Source organism: Schistocerca cancellata, chromosome 10 (assembly GCF_023864275.1).
Source record: "Schistocerca cancellata isolate TAMUIC-IGC-003103 chromosome 10, iqSchCanc2.1, whole genome shotgun sequence".
Lineage (NCBI taxonomy): Eukaryota > Metazoa > Arthropoda > Insecta > Orthoptera > Acrididae > Schistocerca > Schistocerca cancellata.
This window is the reverse complement of record NC_064635.1, coordinates 80,985,847-81,005,679: the sequence shown is the minus strand read 5'-3', so window position 1 is coordinate 81,005,679 and position 19,833 is coordinate 80,985,847. Positions and strand designations below refer to the sequence as shown.

General features: G+C 41.9%; 1 protein-coding gene across 1 annotated transcript in view; it reads left to right on the top strand.

Annotated features, from left to right (window-relative positions):
* The window catches only part of LOC126106146 (visual system homeobox 2-like), a 660,811-nt gene extending 648,089 nt beyond the window's left edge, over nt 1–12,722 (top strand). Inside the window, exons 6-7 of the mRNA XM_049912388.1 lie at nt 4,903–5,013; nt 12,397–12,722. Of these exons, the coding sequence (XP_049768345.1) occupies nt 4,903–5,013; nt 12,397–12,722 (437 nt within the window). The remainder of the gene's footprint in view (nt 1–4,902; nt 5,014–12,396) is intronic.
* The last annotated feature ends 7,111 nt before the right edge of the window (nt 12,723–19,833 follow it).

The window sequence follows — 19,833 nt, the reverse complement described above, 5'->3', positions numbered from 1 at the left end:
GACTGTGTGTCAATAGACCGTTTTCTTCGAGGTAATTCATTACGTTCGAACACAATATACAGGGTGTTACAAAAAGGTACGGCCAAACTTTCAGGAAACATTCCCCACACACAAATAAAGAAAAGATGTTATGTGGATATGTGTCCGGAAACGCTTAATTTCCATGTTAGAGCTCATTTTAGTTTCGTCAGTATGTACGCTCAATGGAGCACGTTGTCATGATTTCATACGGGATACTCTACCTGTGCTGCTAGAACATGTGCCTTTACAAGTACGACACAACATGTGGTTCATGTACGATGGAGCTCCTGCACATTTCAGTCGAAGTGTTCGTACGCTTCTCAACAACAGATTCGGTGACTGATGAATTGGTAGAGGCGGACCAATTCCATAGCCTTCACGCTCTCCTGACCTCAACCCTTTTGACTTTCATTTATGGTGGCATTTGAAAGCTCTTTTCTACGCAACCCTGGTACCAAATGTAGAGACTCTTCGCGCTCGTATTGTGGATGGCTCTGATACAATACGCCATTCTCCAGGGCTGCATCAGCGCATCAGGGATTCCATGCGACGGAGGGTGGATGCATGCATCCTCGCTAACGGAGGACATTTTGAACATTTCCTGTACCAAAGTGTTTGAAGTCACGCTGATACGTTCTGTTGCTGTGTGTTTCCATTCCATGATTAATGTGATTTGAAGAGAAGTAATAAAATGCTCTCTAACATGGAAAGTAAGCATTTCCGGACACATGTCCACATAACATATTTTCTTTCTTTGTGTGTGAGGAATGTTTCCTGAAAGTTTGGCCGTACCTTTTTGTAATACCCTGTATGTTCTAAAATCCTGCTGCATATCGACGTTAACGATATGGGCCTGTAATTTAGTGGATTACTCCTACTACCTTTCTTGAATATTGGTGTGACCTGTGCAACTTTCCAGTCTTTGCGTACGGATCTTTCGTCGGGCGAACGGTTGTAAATGATTGTTAAGTATGGAACTAATGCATCAGCATACTCCGAAAGGAACCTAATTGGTATACAGTCTGGACCAGAAGACTTGCTTTTATTAAATGATTTAAGTTGCTTCACTGCTCCGAGGATATTTACTTCTACGTTACTCATGTTGGCAGCTGTTCTCGATTCGAATTCTGGAATATTTACTTCGGCTTCCTTTCTGAAGGCATTTCGTAAGGCTATGTTTAATAACTCTGCTTTGGCAGCACTGTCTTCGATAGTATCTCCATTGCTATCGCGCAGAGAAGGCATTGATTGTTTCTTGCCGCTAACATACTTCACATACGACCAGAGTCGCTTTGGATTTTCTGCCAGGTTTCGAGACAAAGTTTCGTTGTGGAAATTGTTATAAGCATCTCGCATTGAAGTCCGCGCTAAATTTCGAGCTTCTGTAAAAGATCGCCAATCTTGGGGATTTTGCGTCTGTTTAAATTTGACTTGTTTGTTTCGTTGTTTCTCCAACACTGTTCGACTTCACTCCAAACCCCAACATCCAACATCACTAACTACTTCTGTGGTTTCGGCTCTTGAGGAATAATGGACTGCCATTTCTTCACAGCCATTCAGGCACCGCATTCCAAGTGTCTCCAGCTTGTTTCAAGGCATCATAAAGATGAAAGGTTGACACACCCATATGAATGACCACTAACTGGTGTCCAGACAATTTTGATCAGACGGGCGCCTTGTGATAGCAGCGTCCTAGTGATCCTCTGTTGCCATGGTCGTAGGCCCCCTACGAAGCCATATCGTTGTCCTCACTGCTCACAGACGGTTTAGGTGAGACGTCCAACTTTGCCATAATTGAATCACCAGTGCCTAGCCTCACTCACATCACACATCACTACAGGATAGTCACTCGTTTGATCTTCACCACAAAGAGCGAGTTTGTGTCAACATGTTTACTGGAAATTTTATTCTCAGCTATAGTTGACTGTTTCCAACTGTCGGTGTCTCTTATCCTTTCACGTAATGGCGTAAAAAAGGAAGGGAGAGCTTAACGTCTTGTCGTCGACGAGATAATTGGAGCTGGAACGCAAGGTTGGATTCCGGAAGAGGACTGAAGGAACTCGGCTATGACGCTTTCAGGAGAATCAACCTGGCATTTGCGTTAAGTGACTCAGGGGACACTACAGACAGCCTGAATCTGCTTGTGCGGGTTGGCCATTGAACTCCTGTCTTTACAAACACTAACGGCCACTACACCTCCTTCCTTGACGTACGACAACATGTCTGGGAAAGTTATTGTCTGTGATCTTCATAGTTAGGAAACTGAAACTTTCTGGCAGATTAAAACTGAGTGCCGAACAGAGACTCGAACACAGGACCTTTGCCTTTCGCACGCAAGTGCTCTACCAACTGAGCTACCCAAACACGACTCACGCCCCGTCCTCACAGCTTTAATTCCGCCAGTACCTCGTCTCCTACCTTCCAAACTTCACAGAAGCTCTCCTGCGAACCTTGCAGAACTAGCTCAGTTTGCCCGTGAAAGGCAAAGGTCCCGAGTTCGAGTCTCGGTCCGGCACACAGTTTTAATCTGCCAGGAAGTTTCATATCAACGCACACTCCGCTGTAGAGTGAAAATTTCATTTTAGTTAAGAAACTGTGTAATGTTGTGGCTTTAATTTGTTCTGAAAGCGGTGCTGATATTCAAGACCATAAAAGTGGGTTAAAAGCTGTGAGCTATCTGAGGAAGTTAACCTTGTATTACTGCGCAACTGTTTCACCAGGTATCCAGTCTAGCTTACCAAATTCCCAACCAGACTAACATTAATTATAATCTTTTAGTACTCATCTTACGATAACCGGTGATATATATATATATAAAAAGACAATTTAAATAAAAAGAAATAAATCATTTTATATTTGGACATTTATTTTAATTTCAGCATATCAGTCTTGATTCATAACTAAACTGGTGCCTTATTTGGGGTTGTGTAAATGTGAGTTTGTAATCTTACGGAACACATCAAATAGGGAGCCAAGATGGGGAGACTACATACAACACTGCATTTATAAAATAACACACGAAGGACGTTGAAACATACGCAAGAGGAAATTAACCACAACCAACAATGTTCACCAAAAGAAGTTACGTTCGTAGCGCAATCCTGTCCGTCCTAAAATTACCACACACTGGTATACTAAATTCATACTAACTCTCTGTGAAATCTTCCCGAAAAGAATAGCTGAGGGCTACTTTGATGCTTACACCACATGCTTCACGTGGTCAACTTGGTTTACACAAAGAGTGTAACTCCACAATAATTTTGATAATTAAAATAAAATTACACCGAAACGCAAGAAAAACCTCGAACTGGTTACTATCGTCTTACTATTAACCTGATGGGTCAAACAATTGTATAAGCACGTGGTACTGGTCTCACAAAGTACACCTCACGTGGGTTGAACATAAATAAAAGTTGCTATATTGAAACATGTTGTCAAGACGAGACGTTATAATCTCATGCACATTCGTGTTTAAGATTGATGATCTTAGTTAGAGTTACTGATCAACACGTGGTTCCACTTTACTCACAAAGTAGTGACAAAGCAACTACCGGAAGACATTCGGAACTTCACACTCGAATTACACTGCGTTGCAATTTAAGATAACATTAGATATTTTAGAGATAAACCCGAAATAAAGGTGATTAAATTTTCAGTTAGACTGAACTTAAGAAATCCATTGTCCTACGGACTTAGCAGACACGCGCTTAGCCGGAGATCTTACCACTTCAGACGCTCGCCGCGGACAGACTGACCTGGGCTCCTACCGAGCGTGCTAACAGATACAAACGGAAGTGACCAGAGAGGCAGCTTCCTATTCCAACATGACAAGGGACGGACAGGACCATACTAAGAATAGAAACCTCTCTACTTTTAGAAAGCGTAGCTACCTGGTCCGACGTTGGTCCTACTGTTCTCTAGCAGACAGACTTGTCTGCTACCCTCAAGCATGCAACTAGAAATACATATGCTCATTCATCCTCTCACACAGAAGGGAAGGGGGATGACAGTATCTTATCATATACAGTATATAAAAGAAAGCGGATGTAGGTTCCGTATGAGACTGTAGGACATGAATTACATATAAACTGTGTTTTAAAGTGTAGTAGTGTGACAGATCGTTCTTGTTTATGTGTAAAAGTAACACGTTTCACTGCTCAGTCTCTCCCCAGATAGTCAGAAACACCACAGTAAATTTAGAGGAGGAATTTTTGCCGTAAATGACAACAGATTTAAGAAATTAACATGAAAGGAATCCAACAGAGACCTTTCAACTGTCGTACTACATACTTCGCAGCGCCTTAGTCGACTTTTATGTGAATATATCGGATAAGGACTGTACACTGTTAAAAACTGAGCCATCCTCCAATTGGCTTCGACAAGGTTCATTCTTAAATGTTCCTAGATATTGGAGAGAATTTCACAAAGTCTTTGGCCCTTATCACGGTCATCCCACTCCTGTTATGGGACGTCCACCACCTAGTTACGCAGCTAGATATTACTTGTAATTTCTGTTCTCTTTAGAACCCATACCAAATCACTGACTTTCAGCCAGTACTTTGCAAGCTCTTGCTATCTGCTTGTCTATAAACAACTGAAGGCTATAGTTTTTCTTTTTCTTCGTTATTTCACTATGCACACAATGGACTGTGAGTCGTTCCGCACTTTTCTCTTCTTTCGAAACATTGACCATTAATAATTTTTCGATACAATGTACCTTCTCTCCTGTAGTGTTAGTCATGGAATTCCCTCTGTCTTGGCGTTTGGAGGTCCGCAGTGGCGCTGCGCACCTGTGACTTGCCCTGTTGTAAGAGCTGTAGCAGTAGCCAGCTAGACAGTGCTACTGGTTGCTCACGAGTCAGACGGCGGCCTGCTGTGCAGGGATGCATCGCAAGTCGCTGGAGGCGGCCGAGCAGCTCAAGGACAGCCCGGCGGCGGGCAGTGACCGAGAGGACTCCAGCTCGGCCCCCGGCGGCGGCTCCGACACGGCGCGCTCCGGGGGCGGCAGCGGGGGCGGCGCCGGCGGTGGGGGCGGCGGGGGCGGCAGCAGCGGCGTCGGCGACCCCTCGCAGTCCACCTGCTGTGGTGCGTACCGCTGCCATATCGCCACCACCGTCAGCTGTTGCCATCAGCAGCTTCAGCATTGTCACTATCAACATCATCACTGCCCCAGCTCCACTATCATCACCATCATCATCAACATCACCTCCAGTATTACCACCTGTGCTGCCATCCACGTCATGTGCAACAGCATCACCTTCACCATGATAACTGAGCACCACAAACATCCTCCTCACTGCCACCACCACTGCAATCAGCATTATCACCACCATTATCATCAATAGTGTCAACAGCACATTCAACATGATTGTTTTCAACATTACCAGCATCACTATGACACCAGTCAGCAGGATCAACATAATCACCAGTAACACCGTCACCAACATCGTCATTCTAGTTACGTCAATACCATCATCAATGCCACCACCACCACTATCACCACCACCACCATCACGATCACCATCATAACGACAACCACCACTATCATGTGATAATTTAGTCCCAACAGAAAACGCCTGCCACCCGCAAATTGTAGACATAAAAATAGGATCTTTAGGATACATAATATGATCATACTATTGTAAGGTTGTAGCACACTCGGATTCATCAAATAAATAGTACCACGTTCGAGATCACGGAAAGTAGTCGTTTTGCAACATATGACTCCAGTGCTTATTTAGCAGTACGCCACTTCATTTCGTTAGTCTTCTAACGGGTTTGATACGGTCCGTTACAATAGCCTCTACTGTGCGAATCACTTCTCTCTGAGTAGCACTTACAGTGTTAGTTGGATCTGTTGCAATCTCTAGCTTCCCTTACAATTTTGGCCCTCTAAATATCACTTTAGCACCACGGAAGTTATTCCTTGACGTCTTAACGCATACTGTATCTTTCTATCCCTTGTAGCTTGTGTTTTCGTCACGTTTCTGTACTCATGCTGTATTGGAGGAGTATAGTCTTAGGAATTTGTTTCTCACATTAAATCGTACTTTTGACACTAGAAACTGCTTCTATCGAGGAATTCCCTCTTTGCCTGAGCTACTCCACGTGTTATATCCTCCTTGCTTCGACCTCCACGCTTTGTTTTGGTTCCAAACTACCAGAATTCCTCTACATGATTTACTTCGTGTTTTACAGTTTCGCTGTTAATTTTGTCACTGATGTCATTTATACTGCTCCACATCACTTTTATTTTCCTTTGTTTGAGTCTCTGTCCACATCTTGTACTCATGACACTGTTAATTCCATTCAGCAGCTCCTGTAATTGCACCTCACTTTGACACATAATAGCAATATCATCAGGTAATCTTATCGTTGATATTATGTGGATAATTTTCACGTTAAGTCTATTTATGTGCAATTGAACAAAATTAGTTTTATTACTCCAAACGCGTTTGTCCTTTATTTGTGAAAGGAATCGTCAGTGGCCTGCAAAATATACATATTTGTACATGTGCTACTATGTTGTACTTACTAGACACTGCACCTTCAGATACAAATCATTCTCGCACTACTGACTTTCTATAGCATAATATTGGTCCACATTTTTACTTACAAGGTTTGTGGATCCTCTTTCACATGTGTGCTTGGTCTACTGATTTTAAAGCTGATTTTCTGATTCCACTCTTTTGAGTTATTACCATTATAATAATAATAGTCACTATAATGGTAATTTCAAAGTAGTTCTTCTGACTCCATACTTTTTAATCATCACTATAGTAATAATAATAATCACTACAACAATAATTTTGAAGCTGTTCTTCTGACTCCAGTGTTTCGAAATATCACTAGAATAATAATAATAATAATAATCATTATAATGATAGTTGTAATGGTGTTCTGACTCCAGTCTTTCGAATCATCACTATAATTATCAGTATAACGATAATTTTCAAGCTGTTCTTCCGATTCCACTACTGCAAATTATCACTGTAATAATAAGTCATTACAACTATAAAAAACAGCTTCAAAACCAGCAAAGCAAGAACACATGTAGAGGAGCACCTAAAGATCTTGCAAATAAATATTTGGACTATTGTTACGCTGTTGAAAGTCAGAAAGTACCATAAATGTTTCTAACCTGAAAGTACAGTGCCTAGGACGTAAAACAAAATAGTATACACACAAATACACCGACCGTCCAGAAAACTGCTAGACTGATTTTATCAGCAGAATAACTGTGGCGGCAGCCTGGACTAACACCTGTAAACAGCAGATGTGCATCCGAGCAGTCAGTTGTGAGAAAGCAGCGTTAAGCAGTGACCATGCGGCCGTAGTGTGTGTCAACACGGGTGTGTCACAAATCGCAAGGGAGTAACATCCCTAGATCAAGTGTTCAAGACATATTCCACAATGTTTTGAAAAAGATGAAAGTGTACTGTATGCAGATTTGTTCACCACTCCTTCAGTCCCAAACAAAATCTACGACGCGTTGACCCCTGATGTGGCTCGATTGAAAAGCGAAAAGCGGAAAATTCTTTTCTGGAAGAATCATCAGGGTTGCCGAGACGTGGTGTTATCAGTACGAACCTACCACATGACGGAAAAGTGCAGAATGGGTCTCTGATGGTTCGTCAAGACCGGAGAAGGTGCGAATGTGACAGAAAGACTGAGTGCAGAAATTGGGATGAAAGGTCAACACTTTGTCGACATTACCGACGAAGCTAATGTGACGTGCGAACTGAAAAACTTCCCAAGATTTTCTGACAGTTTCCAGTAGTTGTATGAAAGTTCTGTGCGCTGTACTTACGGTGGGAGTGGGAGGGGGAGAGTGGGGGAGGGGGGCGGCATGTTGAGCACCTGAAGCACCATCTTGACAGGTCCCTTATATGATCGATTTGTTACCCGTCTGTCTGTCTGTTAACAACACGTTTTCTCAGGAGTGGGTAGACGTATCAGATTCAAATTTACGTCACATACTAAAGTCTATGTCCCTTGGCGGTATAAAAATTTTAAGCTTTTAAGTCAATGTAGTCAAAAGATACGGCCATTTATGTCATTTTGATACTCGCAACCTCACTCATCAAAACCCATAGGATTGACCTGGAATTATGAAATTTGGAAAGAAGCTAGATTTCATTGCACAAGTAAAGAAACACCCAAAAAAATTGTTAATTTGCAGTTGTATAACATAAAAAGAATATTTTTATCATTTTTTTATCCATCTGTTTGGCCATTTGGTACGATTCCTTTTGCTTCTTGAGCAGAATGAGATGTCAAATTAAAATTTATATCACATCCTAAGGGCTAAGTTCCCTTGGTGGTGTAAAATATATAAGATTCTAACTCAGTTCAGTCAAAAGATAAGGCCATTTATACAACATATTACGATACTCTAAAACTCACTCATCAAAACGTATTGTGTACTTTCCTTTGAACTAGAATCGTGAAATTTGCAAAGACTCACAGTTTCACACTATAGGTAAAGGAAAAAAAGTCTGAAAATTGTTAATTTGTAATTATATTTTTCATCGTTTTTTTATCCATCTGTCTGTCTGCCCGTCTGTTAAGACCCCTTTTTCTCTGGAACAGGTTAGCGTATCAAGTCACATACTAAAGTCTACATACATACATATATACATGCATACATACGTTAATCCTTGTTCCATAGATCATGAATACGTCATTTCGTAATGATGTGGAACGTGTCACTTTAACATAAGTTTTCTTTACACAAAATAATTAATTAATTTTTTTACAGTTACTACTTTACCTAAGAATTCATCTATTGAGTAGAAAGAGTTGTCATTCAGAAATTCTTTTAATTTGCTTTTAAATGTTGGTTGGCTATCTGTCAGACTTTTAATACTATTTGGCAAATGACCAAAGATTTTTGTGGCAGCATAATTCACCCCTTTCTGCGCCAAAGTGAGATTTAATCCAGAATAGTGAATATCATCCTTTCCTGTAGTGTTGTAGCTATGCACTTCTCTGTTATTTTTGAATTGGGATGGGTTATTAATAACAAATGAATATATATATTGCGAAGGTACTGTGAATATCCCGAATTCCGTAAATAAATGGCTGCAAGGTGATCTTGGGTGGGCTCCAGGTATTATTCTGATTACACGCTTTTGTGCAATGAATACTTTCTCTCTTAATGACGAATTGCACCAAAATATGATGCCATATGTAAGCTGTGAGTGAAAATAGGCATAGTAGGCTAATTTAATGATATGTTTTTCACCAAAATTTGCAATAACCCAAATAAGATAAGTAGCTGAACCAAACTGTCCAGCAGATCATCGATGTGTTTCTTCCCTTGGCGCTGTAAAACATTTAACCTTCTAAGTCAATGCGATCAAAAGATTTGGTCATTTACGGGAGATATTTTGGTACTCGCAAACACACTCACCAAGGTCGGCAAGACAACGGAGGAGCAAAGCCTCTGAAGACGTCCAGCGCAGTTCTGGACGAAACGTTAGGTTTTCGTGGACCACGCCCTTATACCCCGAAAGGTTTACCAGCAGCAACGTCATCCTGTCGTGAAACCCTTCATTCTGTCATCACTCTTAAAAACCTGTAGGGTGCTTCCCGCTGACGTAATTTGGGGAGAAGCAAGATTTCACAGTACAAGTAAAGTAAAAAAAAAAACTGAAAATTGAAAATTATATCAGACAAAAAAATATTTCTTTTGGCTTTAGAACGTACAGTTTATTCATCATCCGTGAAAACCACAACAGACGAACATTACAGCATGCAATTATATGATGTAAAGTGTAGTCATGTTGTAGTAAGTAAATAAAAATATTTTATTAAATCGTCTATATCTACATACGTAAACTGAAGTCCTCTGCTCCCTTCTCTTTGTGTGTCGGGGCTAGTCTGAGAAACTACTGTAGAGACTTTGATACAGCCTTGGGATTCCCGCGACCGATGTCTTGCCAGTCTTTCTTTCTTTCTTTCTTTCACTGGTGCCATGTCCCGCGCTGACGCAGGGTCGGCATTGTTAGGAACGGATTTGGCAAGGTTAGTGGAAAGGGGTGGTCGGATGCCCTTCCTGCCACCACCCCGTACGCCACCCGGGACGCAATTTGTATACCCCTACTGTCTGCGTCGAGTGTAATTAACAGAGTAGTGCGAGCGTGTTCAGATGTCTGCGACCCGTGTAGCTGAGGCGGAACGTGGGGACCAATCCGGTATTCACCTAGCGGGATGTGGAAAATCGCCTAAAAACCACATCCAGGCTGGCCGTCGCACCGACCGACGACGGTAATCCACCGGGCGAATTCGATCCGGGGCCGGTGCGCCTACCCGAGTCCAGGAAGCAGCGCGTTAGCGCTCTCGGCTAACCTGGCGGGTGACCGATGTCTTGCCAGTATCTGTATGGAAAACAGGCAAACATTGTTGAGATTGTCACGCGTGTGGCATGGTAAAATTCTGGACTTCAGGCAAGAAAGTTTTAGGGTGATTCCTTTGAAAAGGATATGATTCCTTCCCGACCTTGTCCAATCCAGTCATGTGCGCTAGCTGTGAGGATGTCATGATCAATAGCACGTTAACTGTTCTCTTCCTTCCTTTCTTCCTTCCTTCTTCGTAGTGACAGACACAGTGCTTGTCCTAATGGAAAAACTACACAATCATCAGTACAATGTATAACACAATATTCATAATTTCATTTTCATGCGTGGAGACTTGCGCGTTAGATACTTGTTATACTTCGTAATGCTATAATGTTGGATTTTTGCAGCAACATACTAAGGTAATTGCAGTAAAATATTACTCAGTGCCCTGTGAAATAGAAAAATGTGCACTTCATTAATAAAGTGCCTCGAACAGTGGGTTGCATTTGAGTCCCTTGGAGTTACCTTGAAGCTGGGGCAGGAAATTAATTTGTAAAGCAACATTCTTATTTTTATAAGAGAATTTCTGAAACTTACAGATAATGTGTGCCAACCTATTCATGGACCATCTAATTGAATGCTTCCTAACCATGCAGAACCCCAAACCCCTCACTTGGTTCAGTTTCATTGATGACATTTGTGATCTGGATCGAGAATGAGGACACCCTACCCACATTCCTCCAGAACCTCAACTCCTCCTTCCTCATTTGCTTCACCTGCTCCTCCTCAATCCAATGAGCCACCTTCCTTGATCTTGACCTCTACCTCAAAGATAGCTGTATCAGTACCTTCATCCGTATCAAACATACCAACCATCAGCAATACCCCCAGTTCAAGAGCTGGAACCCATTCCATACCAAGGAATCCCTTCCATATAGCTTTGCCAGCTGTTGCCGTCGCATCTGTAGTGATGAGCAGTCCCTTTCCAGTTATACCAAGGATCTCACTGAGACCTTCAGATGGAACTAGCCAGAAAATTAACAACATAATGTTGTTGTTGTTGTGGTCTTCAGTCCTGAGACTGGTTTGATGCAGCTCTCCATGCTACTCTTTCCTGTGCAAGCTTCTTCATCTCCCAGTACCTACTGCAGCCTACATCCTTCTGAATCTGCTTAGTGTATTCATCTCTTGGTCTCCCTCTATGATTTTTACCCTCCACACTGCCCTCTGATACTAAATTGGTGATCCCTCGATGTCTCAGAACGTGTCCTACCAACCGATCCCTTCTTCTAATCAAGTTGTGCCACAAGCTCCTCTTCTCCCCAATTCTAATCAATACCTCCTCATTAGTTATGTGATCTACCCATCTAATCTTCAGCATTCTTCTGTAGCACCACATTTCGAAAGCTTCTATTCTCTTCTTGTCTAAACTATTTATCGTCCACGTTTCACTTCCATACATGGCTACACTCCATACAAATACTTTCAGAAACGACTTCCTGACACTTAAATCTATACTCGATGTTAACAAATCTTTCTTCTTCAGAAAAGCTTTCCTTGCCATTACCAGTCTACATTTTATATCCTCTCTACTTCGACCATCATCAGTTATTTTGCTCCCCAGATAGGAAAACTCGTTTACTACTTTAAGTGTCTCATTTCCTAATATAATTCCCTCAGCATCACCCGACTCAATTCGACTACATTCCATTATCCTCGTTTTGCTTTTGTTGATGTTCATCTTATACCCTCCTTTCAAAACACTGTCCATTCCGTTCAACTGCTCGTCCAAGTCCAAGCAAGATAATATCGCGCAAAGGAGGGCGGCAGGAAAACAAGAGTTAATGTTCTTATCATTGATATTCTTTGGCTCTGAAATTTAGCCCCAGTTCCGAACATTTCTTCTATTTCCTTCCTTTGATATGCCATTACGTGAGGCAGAACAGCTATAAGTTGACGTTATAAACTTATGTAGAACTGGAGAGAGGTTTGTCCGCTCTCGGTGTGACGCTGGGAATGTCTGGCTTTGCAGGCGGCGACAGCGACAACAGCTCGCACAGCTCGCCCGGGGGCAGCAGCCAGGCGTCGTCGTCGGCGGCCGCCAGTCCCAGGCCCCACCACATGTCGGCGCCGCCGGGCCCCGGCGCCGGAGGCGGCAGCGGGGGCGTAGGCGTCGTGTCGACGCCGCCGCAGGCCTCCGCCCCTGACCCCGAGCAGCTGCGCAACGACAGCATAGCGTGCCTGCGCGCCAAGGCGCAGGAGCACCTGCTGAGCCTGGGGGCGGCAGGGGCGGCAGCGGCGGCCGGCCTGCTGCAGCAGCAGCACCACCCCCACCAGCACCCGCCCCCGGTCTTCTGACGGCTGGCGGCGGCGGCGGCGGCGGCGGGCGCGGCGGGCCTGCGCGACCCGGACGACGCCCAGTGACCCGGCCGCCTGTCGCCGGACCTGTCCAACTGGCCAATCTAAACGGTCGACACTTTTGGGCTCACCTCTGCGACTTAGCTCGAAACCGTTGAAGGAGTGGTGTACGGGTATCGCTAGGAGCTGAACCAGGTGCCTCCCTGTACAGCACCCTCCCGCTCAACTCATTACTGAGTACAGACACTGAGGAGTCGTCTAAGCTGTGGGCTCTGTGAGGGAAGTGGTGTACCGGTAACTGAATTCCAGAGTCTTGACAAACATTCCTGAGCTTCACACAACAAACAAGAGTCATAGGACCTCCAGTTCAGTTTCCTCATAGCTTCAACAGTGATATGAAAATCATTCACCACTGTTGTGACATCACAACACTTCACTGTCTTTCAGGCTGACACAGTGACATGATGCAGTATTTTCCTCAGGAAACAGATATTCCTTATCCTTTGAAGGGAGTCTATTCCCAGGATGGACATTGAAGAGTCTGATCTCAAAAATTCCTCAGTACTTCAGTGCTGGCGAATTACTCATCAGAGTGCATATGACAATAACTACACGACCTGGACTCATTTTCCAGATGATCTTGGACTGTCTCGAGTTGCACACAGAAGCTGAATAGCTTGTAATCACCAAGAGTCGGCGGACTGCATCAAAACTGATATGCGATTGTAGGCTGTTGACATGCCCTTCATGTCGACCTAAAGACTGTCAACACTGCCAACCACGCTTGTAAGCTGAAACATTGCTACCAGAACTACTTCTAGTATGGATTTTGGATGCTGTAACTGCGTAACATGAAGTGATTGCTATAAGCTTTGGATGGTCTACGATCTACTTGACGTGGCAGAATGACACCTCCAGTCCTCGTTCTTCTTCCTAGCAATATACCTGAGGCTACTTACGTCACCCAGGGCCACATATATTATATATTTGGGGTTTAACACGTTCTAAATACCACGTGAAGTATTCCACAGAGGCAACAGGTGCGCCATATTCCTCCAGCCAGCGGCGAGCTATTGTACATCAATCTTTTCTGGTAAAAATAAACGTTTTCATTCGATGTTTGACCTCAGTCCAGCATCTGCAGAAAACGTATATTGTTAAGACATACACAGGTGTGAACACTGGTTGCTGACTACCCACTCACTGCATCCTGTTTGTGGAATAAGATGGCAGGCCGATCTACCTCTGCGATATTCTCTGCAATGACGCTAAGTCGTTTCATACTCGGGACACAACCTCGGATGACCGCAGCTGTGTTTGGAAAGTATAGCTATCTCCAGCATTCTGCCAACAGGATACAAACATTTGCTGTCATCTTACGTCTAACGCCCCAGTTTCATTTGATGGGCGCTCCTATACGGGCAAGTGGGCAATCAGTTAGCAGAGTCAACCCAATCGGAATGCGTGAAACTTTAAAAAAACTTTGATTTGTTTGCGACCTCCCAGTCTGTTAATAGACTGTCAAATAATTATTCATATTAGTCTCTTCAATGTACACGCGGACCATAGTAGCGTAAGTGCCTGCCACTGCCTATTGCCATTTCAAAAAAATCATGCTATTTCTGGTCAATCTTCATACTGCATAAGTTTTTGAAAAAAAATAGTCATTCCATAAAACTATTTAGAACGGTCTGAGTAAGGAACTTAATTTCCAAACTGTACAAAATATGTTCCTTTTGTACATAGACCCACTACTCTTAGATGGGAAACTAAATGACTTTATATTTTAACACGAATATTAATGTAACTTCTTCAAACTGCCTGTAACTCAGGTCTTAAGAATTCAATTGACTGAAGTTTTTTGTTTTAGCGTTACTTAGTTGCTCAATGAACTGTCATAATCGCTACATCATCATCCTACATATCCGTATGGTGACAACCAACAAAATGTTACATGCACACATTAGTTGCATCGTAATACCTCCTAAACATAGCGCGATTTGTTGGAATCGTGGAGGTCACGACAATGGGAAATGAAGGTGGTAAAAATGATCTCTGATAGACGGCGTGCAACGAATAGAAGCAACGAATTATCGCTATGCAGATTTGTCTGAAAAGACGCCTCTACGAAAGTGTACTACTGGTAGCGTACTAGTATCAGTCACAGCGAAAAATATATTTTATTTTAATACATGCATTGCTTGTGTATTAAGTATATACAGTATTATGGCCATAAATTATATTTCTCAATATTTTTTGTACACTCTTTATATATAGCCACAACGAAGTTAAACTCTTGAAGAACCATAGTGCTATTATTTGTGCTTTACAATCGATTTCCCTTATTTATGCCACAAATGCTGCAGTGAAAATGAATACTTTTTGCAAAAACTTTTTTATTAGATGCTCATTTATCTCAATAATCCAGACATAATGCTGTGATAAGTACAGCAAAGTAGTGTTAGTAATATCTGCAGAAAAATTTCCATCCAACATTTTCTTTTAGAAACTAATGACCAAGTCGTCTATGTTTTTTGAAGTACTGGGAAGTAAACTGAGTAGGGACACTTGGAATTAACTCATTGTTATGTCGACGACAACGAATATTTAACGATATTGCAAAAGAGAAAGTTGTTATTATGTACAGCTTGGAGTGTAAGGCATTTCTTCTGCAGAACAGCCTGATAACTGCCACCTAAGAAAGGGAGTATTTCATCCATTATTAATGCCAGAGACGGACTTTTTAAAAGTACACGAAGTCGTATGTGTCTTTGATTTCTTCCTAGATCTCGGGCGTGTCACAATTAGAAAAAAAGACAGTAAAGATCAAGTTGATCAGAGTGTATACATGTAAAATCTAGCTGCATTTCGATCGCTATCGACGCCAGAATTCAGAACTAATGTATCCTCTTCGTGTTCCTTATTTTTTGTGGAGTAGACATTCGCAACTAATCAGATATGATAACATTATATGACTGGTGGCAAAGAGAGGAAATTTCTTAACGGTAGACCTTTTTTTCTTACATTTACTACAATTTTATGTTCCGAAGTAGTGTCAACCGTGAATTGATTGTGAGAGAATGCTTCAGTCCAAAATCAAATCAAAATGCATTTACTCAAGGGAAATGTAAACAGACGTAACAGATTGTTAAGCTAACTAAACAACGAAAAGCTAGTCACAATTTTCGAATACTTATTTCATTTATTTTGATACTAAGCTTGCGAAACTCGGATTTCTTGTACTATAAAGTATACGAAACATAGTTCAGGAGTTAACAGGTTTGGAACTATAATTAGTATGTCCTGTAAGTGATGTGAAGGCACAGCAGATACTGTCGAAGGTTGAATCTTACTGTATGTTGGCAGCCATTCGTGTATTGCTGGTGTTCATCTGTTAATATTCCTATCCAGTAATCAATAAGGCATAAGGCAACGAAAATATGGAACAGCGATTTGAAAGGTACTAGTTTTATACACACTGAGATTGCAGTTCCCCTGTTAGCCGTATTGTGTAAAAAGTGAGGTGTGACTACGAAGATAAGGTCACGAACTATGAGGTCGTTAGCATTTTGCAGTTTGTGCTGAGCTTGCGACGACAATATTTCCTGGTATTGTAATTATGGAGTCAGTATTCGCTAGTGTACCTGTGTCGGTACAGAGGAGACAAGTGCTGAATGGATTGGTACTTATTGTAATATATGCGAAACAATTTTGTGCAATTATAGTTAAGTATAAGAGTGCTGTGAAATATTTTTGGTCTTATTACAAAAAATAAGGAGAACAACGAAGTTCAACCACACTTTATTCAAATAAACGCAGTGAAAATTCGCTCTTAGACATTTTAATACTTCTACTACTTGCAGATATACATATTGTAAATACTTTCAGAGCATTCAGCTAACTCTGTGTGGTGATTCTCTTAAAGAGGAAAAAAGACACTCGTTTCCTTGTCATTCTCCCTACAGAAAGAACTATATTTATTGTATAAAATTTAATGCGACCACTGCGGAAAACAGAACCATTAAACTTAATTCCGTAGTTTCCTATATTAAAAAAAAACTTTCACAATAATACCGATCTCACTGTCTAATTTTTCATAAAAGAAAATGTGATGTAATGCTTCAACGAACTTCAGTTTATGTCGGGACAGCTGTATAGTAATTGTATTACGCGATTTCCATAATCCATTTACTTACAATTTACCAAACTTCAGTAATTATTTGAAAATTTTCTGGCCTATTATACTTAATGGTTATATCACTATATATAAATAAACTTACATGTATTAATCGAGATATTATTGTATTATTGAGTAATAAACTATTACCATGTACATGTAAATTAATGTGGAAAAAATTTTGAATAAATATATTAGAATAGTCTGTGGATGGATGGACATGTTCTAAATGAAAAGAAAAAATGTCTTTTTGTGATATAGCAGTCAGTACATTTCCCCTTGTATCCTTGTACCTATTGTCATTTTTCTCAATGATCTAAGATATTGCAGCTAGAGAATGTTTTTGTTCACATGTCTCTCTCTCTCTCTCTCTCTCTCTCTCTCTCTCTCTCTCTCTCTCTACTACCTCCCTCCCTCCCTCCCTCTCTCTCTCTGTCTCTCTCTCTCTCTCTCTCTCTCTCTCTCTCTCTCTCATTTTGAAACATGTTCTCTGAAACTGGGAACGATTTGGAATGCACCACTCATGAAGTATGCTTATTGTTGGGGAGCACAACAGCTCTGCAACTAACGCCAACCACATCAGAGAGAATAAATGCTGTTCTGTGAAATAAAAACACGGCTGTTCTGTAGTTTCATATCTTACTTATGGAAACCAACACGTGTGGTGTATTTCCCTATGCGTCCCTGGTTAATTTCACATTAAACTTTTGCCCCATTTGTGAAGAGCCTATTGAATGAACAACAATTAAATTTCTATCATACGTTAAGTATTTGTTGTAAATAATATCAGTTTGCCTCACTGGCTGTTATTGTTAGGATTATAACATCCTTTTATTTCATTTTGTTCTCTACTACGTATTTTCGGCTGTGTAGCCATTCTCAGGTGTCTGCAATACATATCATATACGACATAATTAAAATACAAAGCGTAAAGCAACCACTGTTTGTTTAGTCGATAGCATAAAAAGAGAAATTGCAGACTGTATAACCTGTTGAATGCTCAGACTGTCGTTACACTCAGCGTGCTTATCTACGACATAAAAGTTTAGAAGCAGATCGTGGTTGGTTTGACATATAATAAAACAAACAAGAGTTAGGCAAAGTTAAATATGGTAAGTATACAGACAGGAAGAATATTATAATATAAAATATTTAACTTCATTACTGGACTATAGAATTATATATGTTACGAAAAGAATAATTACACAACATGGTCACAAGCGTAAAAGAGTACTGAACTGTGGTGGTGGTGGTAGTATGTATAAGGCTCTCCAGAGTGAGGTTATCAGTGGCCATACTCGACCGGTGGAAGGCGAATGCGGTTTTGTTGCGTGAAAAGTATGCAACAGATGGTAAAATATAAAATGTAATCTTCATCCTCCCTGAGACACTCACTCACACTCACACTCCATATACAACATTAAAAGATGTATGTCTCAGGGCAGTTTGTAATTAAAATAGGCAGACTACAGCTTCACACCATCCAAAAAACGGAGGACTGTGATTGGTTGAACAACTGGAGGATAAAAGATTGAGCAACGACTCTGGAAACATATTAAAACTCCTACCTAAGATACTATTGAGAAGGCTGTATATCACACAGAATTTCAAAAAACGGACCACATTTGGTTCATCGACTCCTAACATAGAGGGTAAGTTGGTTGCAGCTCTCATGGATTGGTATGAAACTTAGTCAGTCAAAATGTGGTGCATACATACCTGTACGTGACGAGCACTGTATAGTGTTGGTGGCTCCTGCAAGTGGATGAATCCATGCATCAGAGACAGTGTCATATCCAGAGGAGGAATTCATGTGCCAGAGGGCAGTGCCCTATCTGGAGGAGGAATACATGCATCAGAGGACAGTGCCCTGTCCAAGGAGGCATCCATGTGTCAGAGGACTGTGCCCTGTCCAGAGGAGGAATCCATATGTCAGTGTCCTATCTGGAAAATGAATCCATGCATCACAGAGGAGGAATCCATGAATAAGAGGGGAGTGCCCTATCCAGAGAAGGAATCCAGAGGACAGTGCCCTGTACAGAAGAGAAATCCGTGTGTCAGAAGACAGTGCCCTATCCTGAGGAGGAATCCATGCATCAGAGGACCAGAGGACTGCCCTATCTGGAGGAGGAATCCATGCGTCAGTGTCCTATCTGGAGGAGGAATCCATGCCTCAGAGGACCTACCTGGACGCCCATTAAAAGAATTCTCTTCTGGTGTAGTTTTCGGAAGGAAGAACGCCACGGCCTTGTCGTTGGGTTCACCATCCACAGCTTGTTGTACCTCAATCCTAAGCCTGAATGGCCATCTGCCCTGTTACCCAGCGAAATGTTACCGCCTTGCCCTGCCGCTGTAATTGGCAAAGGGTACCGTGAACCAGCTGAAGATGCTTTTCTGTTGGACAGATGTGAAGGATAGACCTGAAGGGCATTTAAGAAGTCGGTGCAGATGAGAAATTTGGCAGCAGGAAGACACCACGTCTGCTCCACTGCCCTCGAGATCGTAGATAATTCAGCGGACACACTGTGAATGTACCACGTAAGTGACTCTTGAGAACATATTCTGGAAATAACACAGCGCGAGTGATGGGATTACCCTACTTATACCCATAACTGTAAACGACCACACGGTGACAGCGCTCAGATAAAATCCTGGAGTAAAATCCTTTTTGCTCCTGTAGAAATTTTTTTGTGCACTGATGTATATAAAATAATGCTTGGTCTCCTTAGTAAACAGGGTGGCAAACAACTCCAACGTCGATGAAGCACAGAAATATGGCCCGCATTAGGAACTACTAAGTCCTCCCCCCCACACGCGATTCCCGAAAGGCTTCTTCGTTGTTTGCGACCTGTTTCTGAGCAGCTGCTCCACTGAAGGGCGAGAAACGGTAGAGAATGCTGGGTATCGTGACGCATCATGAGGATCTGTCGCCAG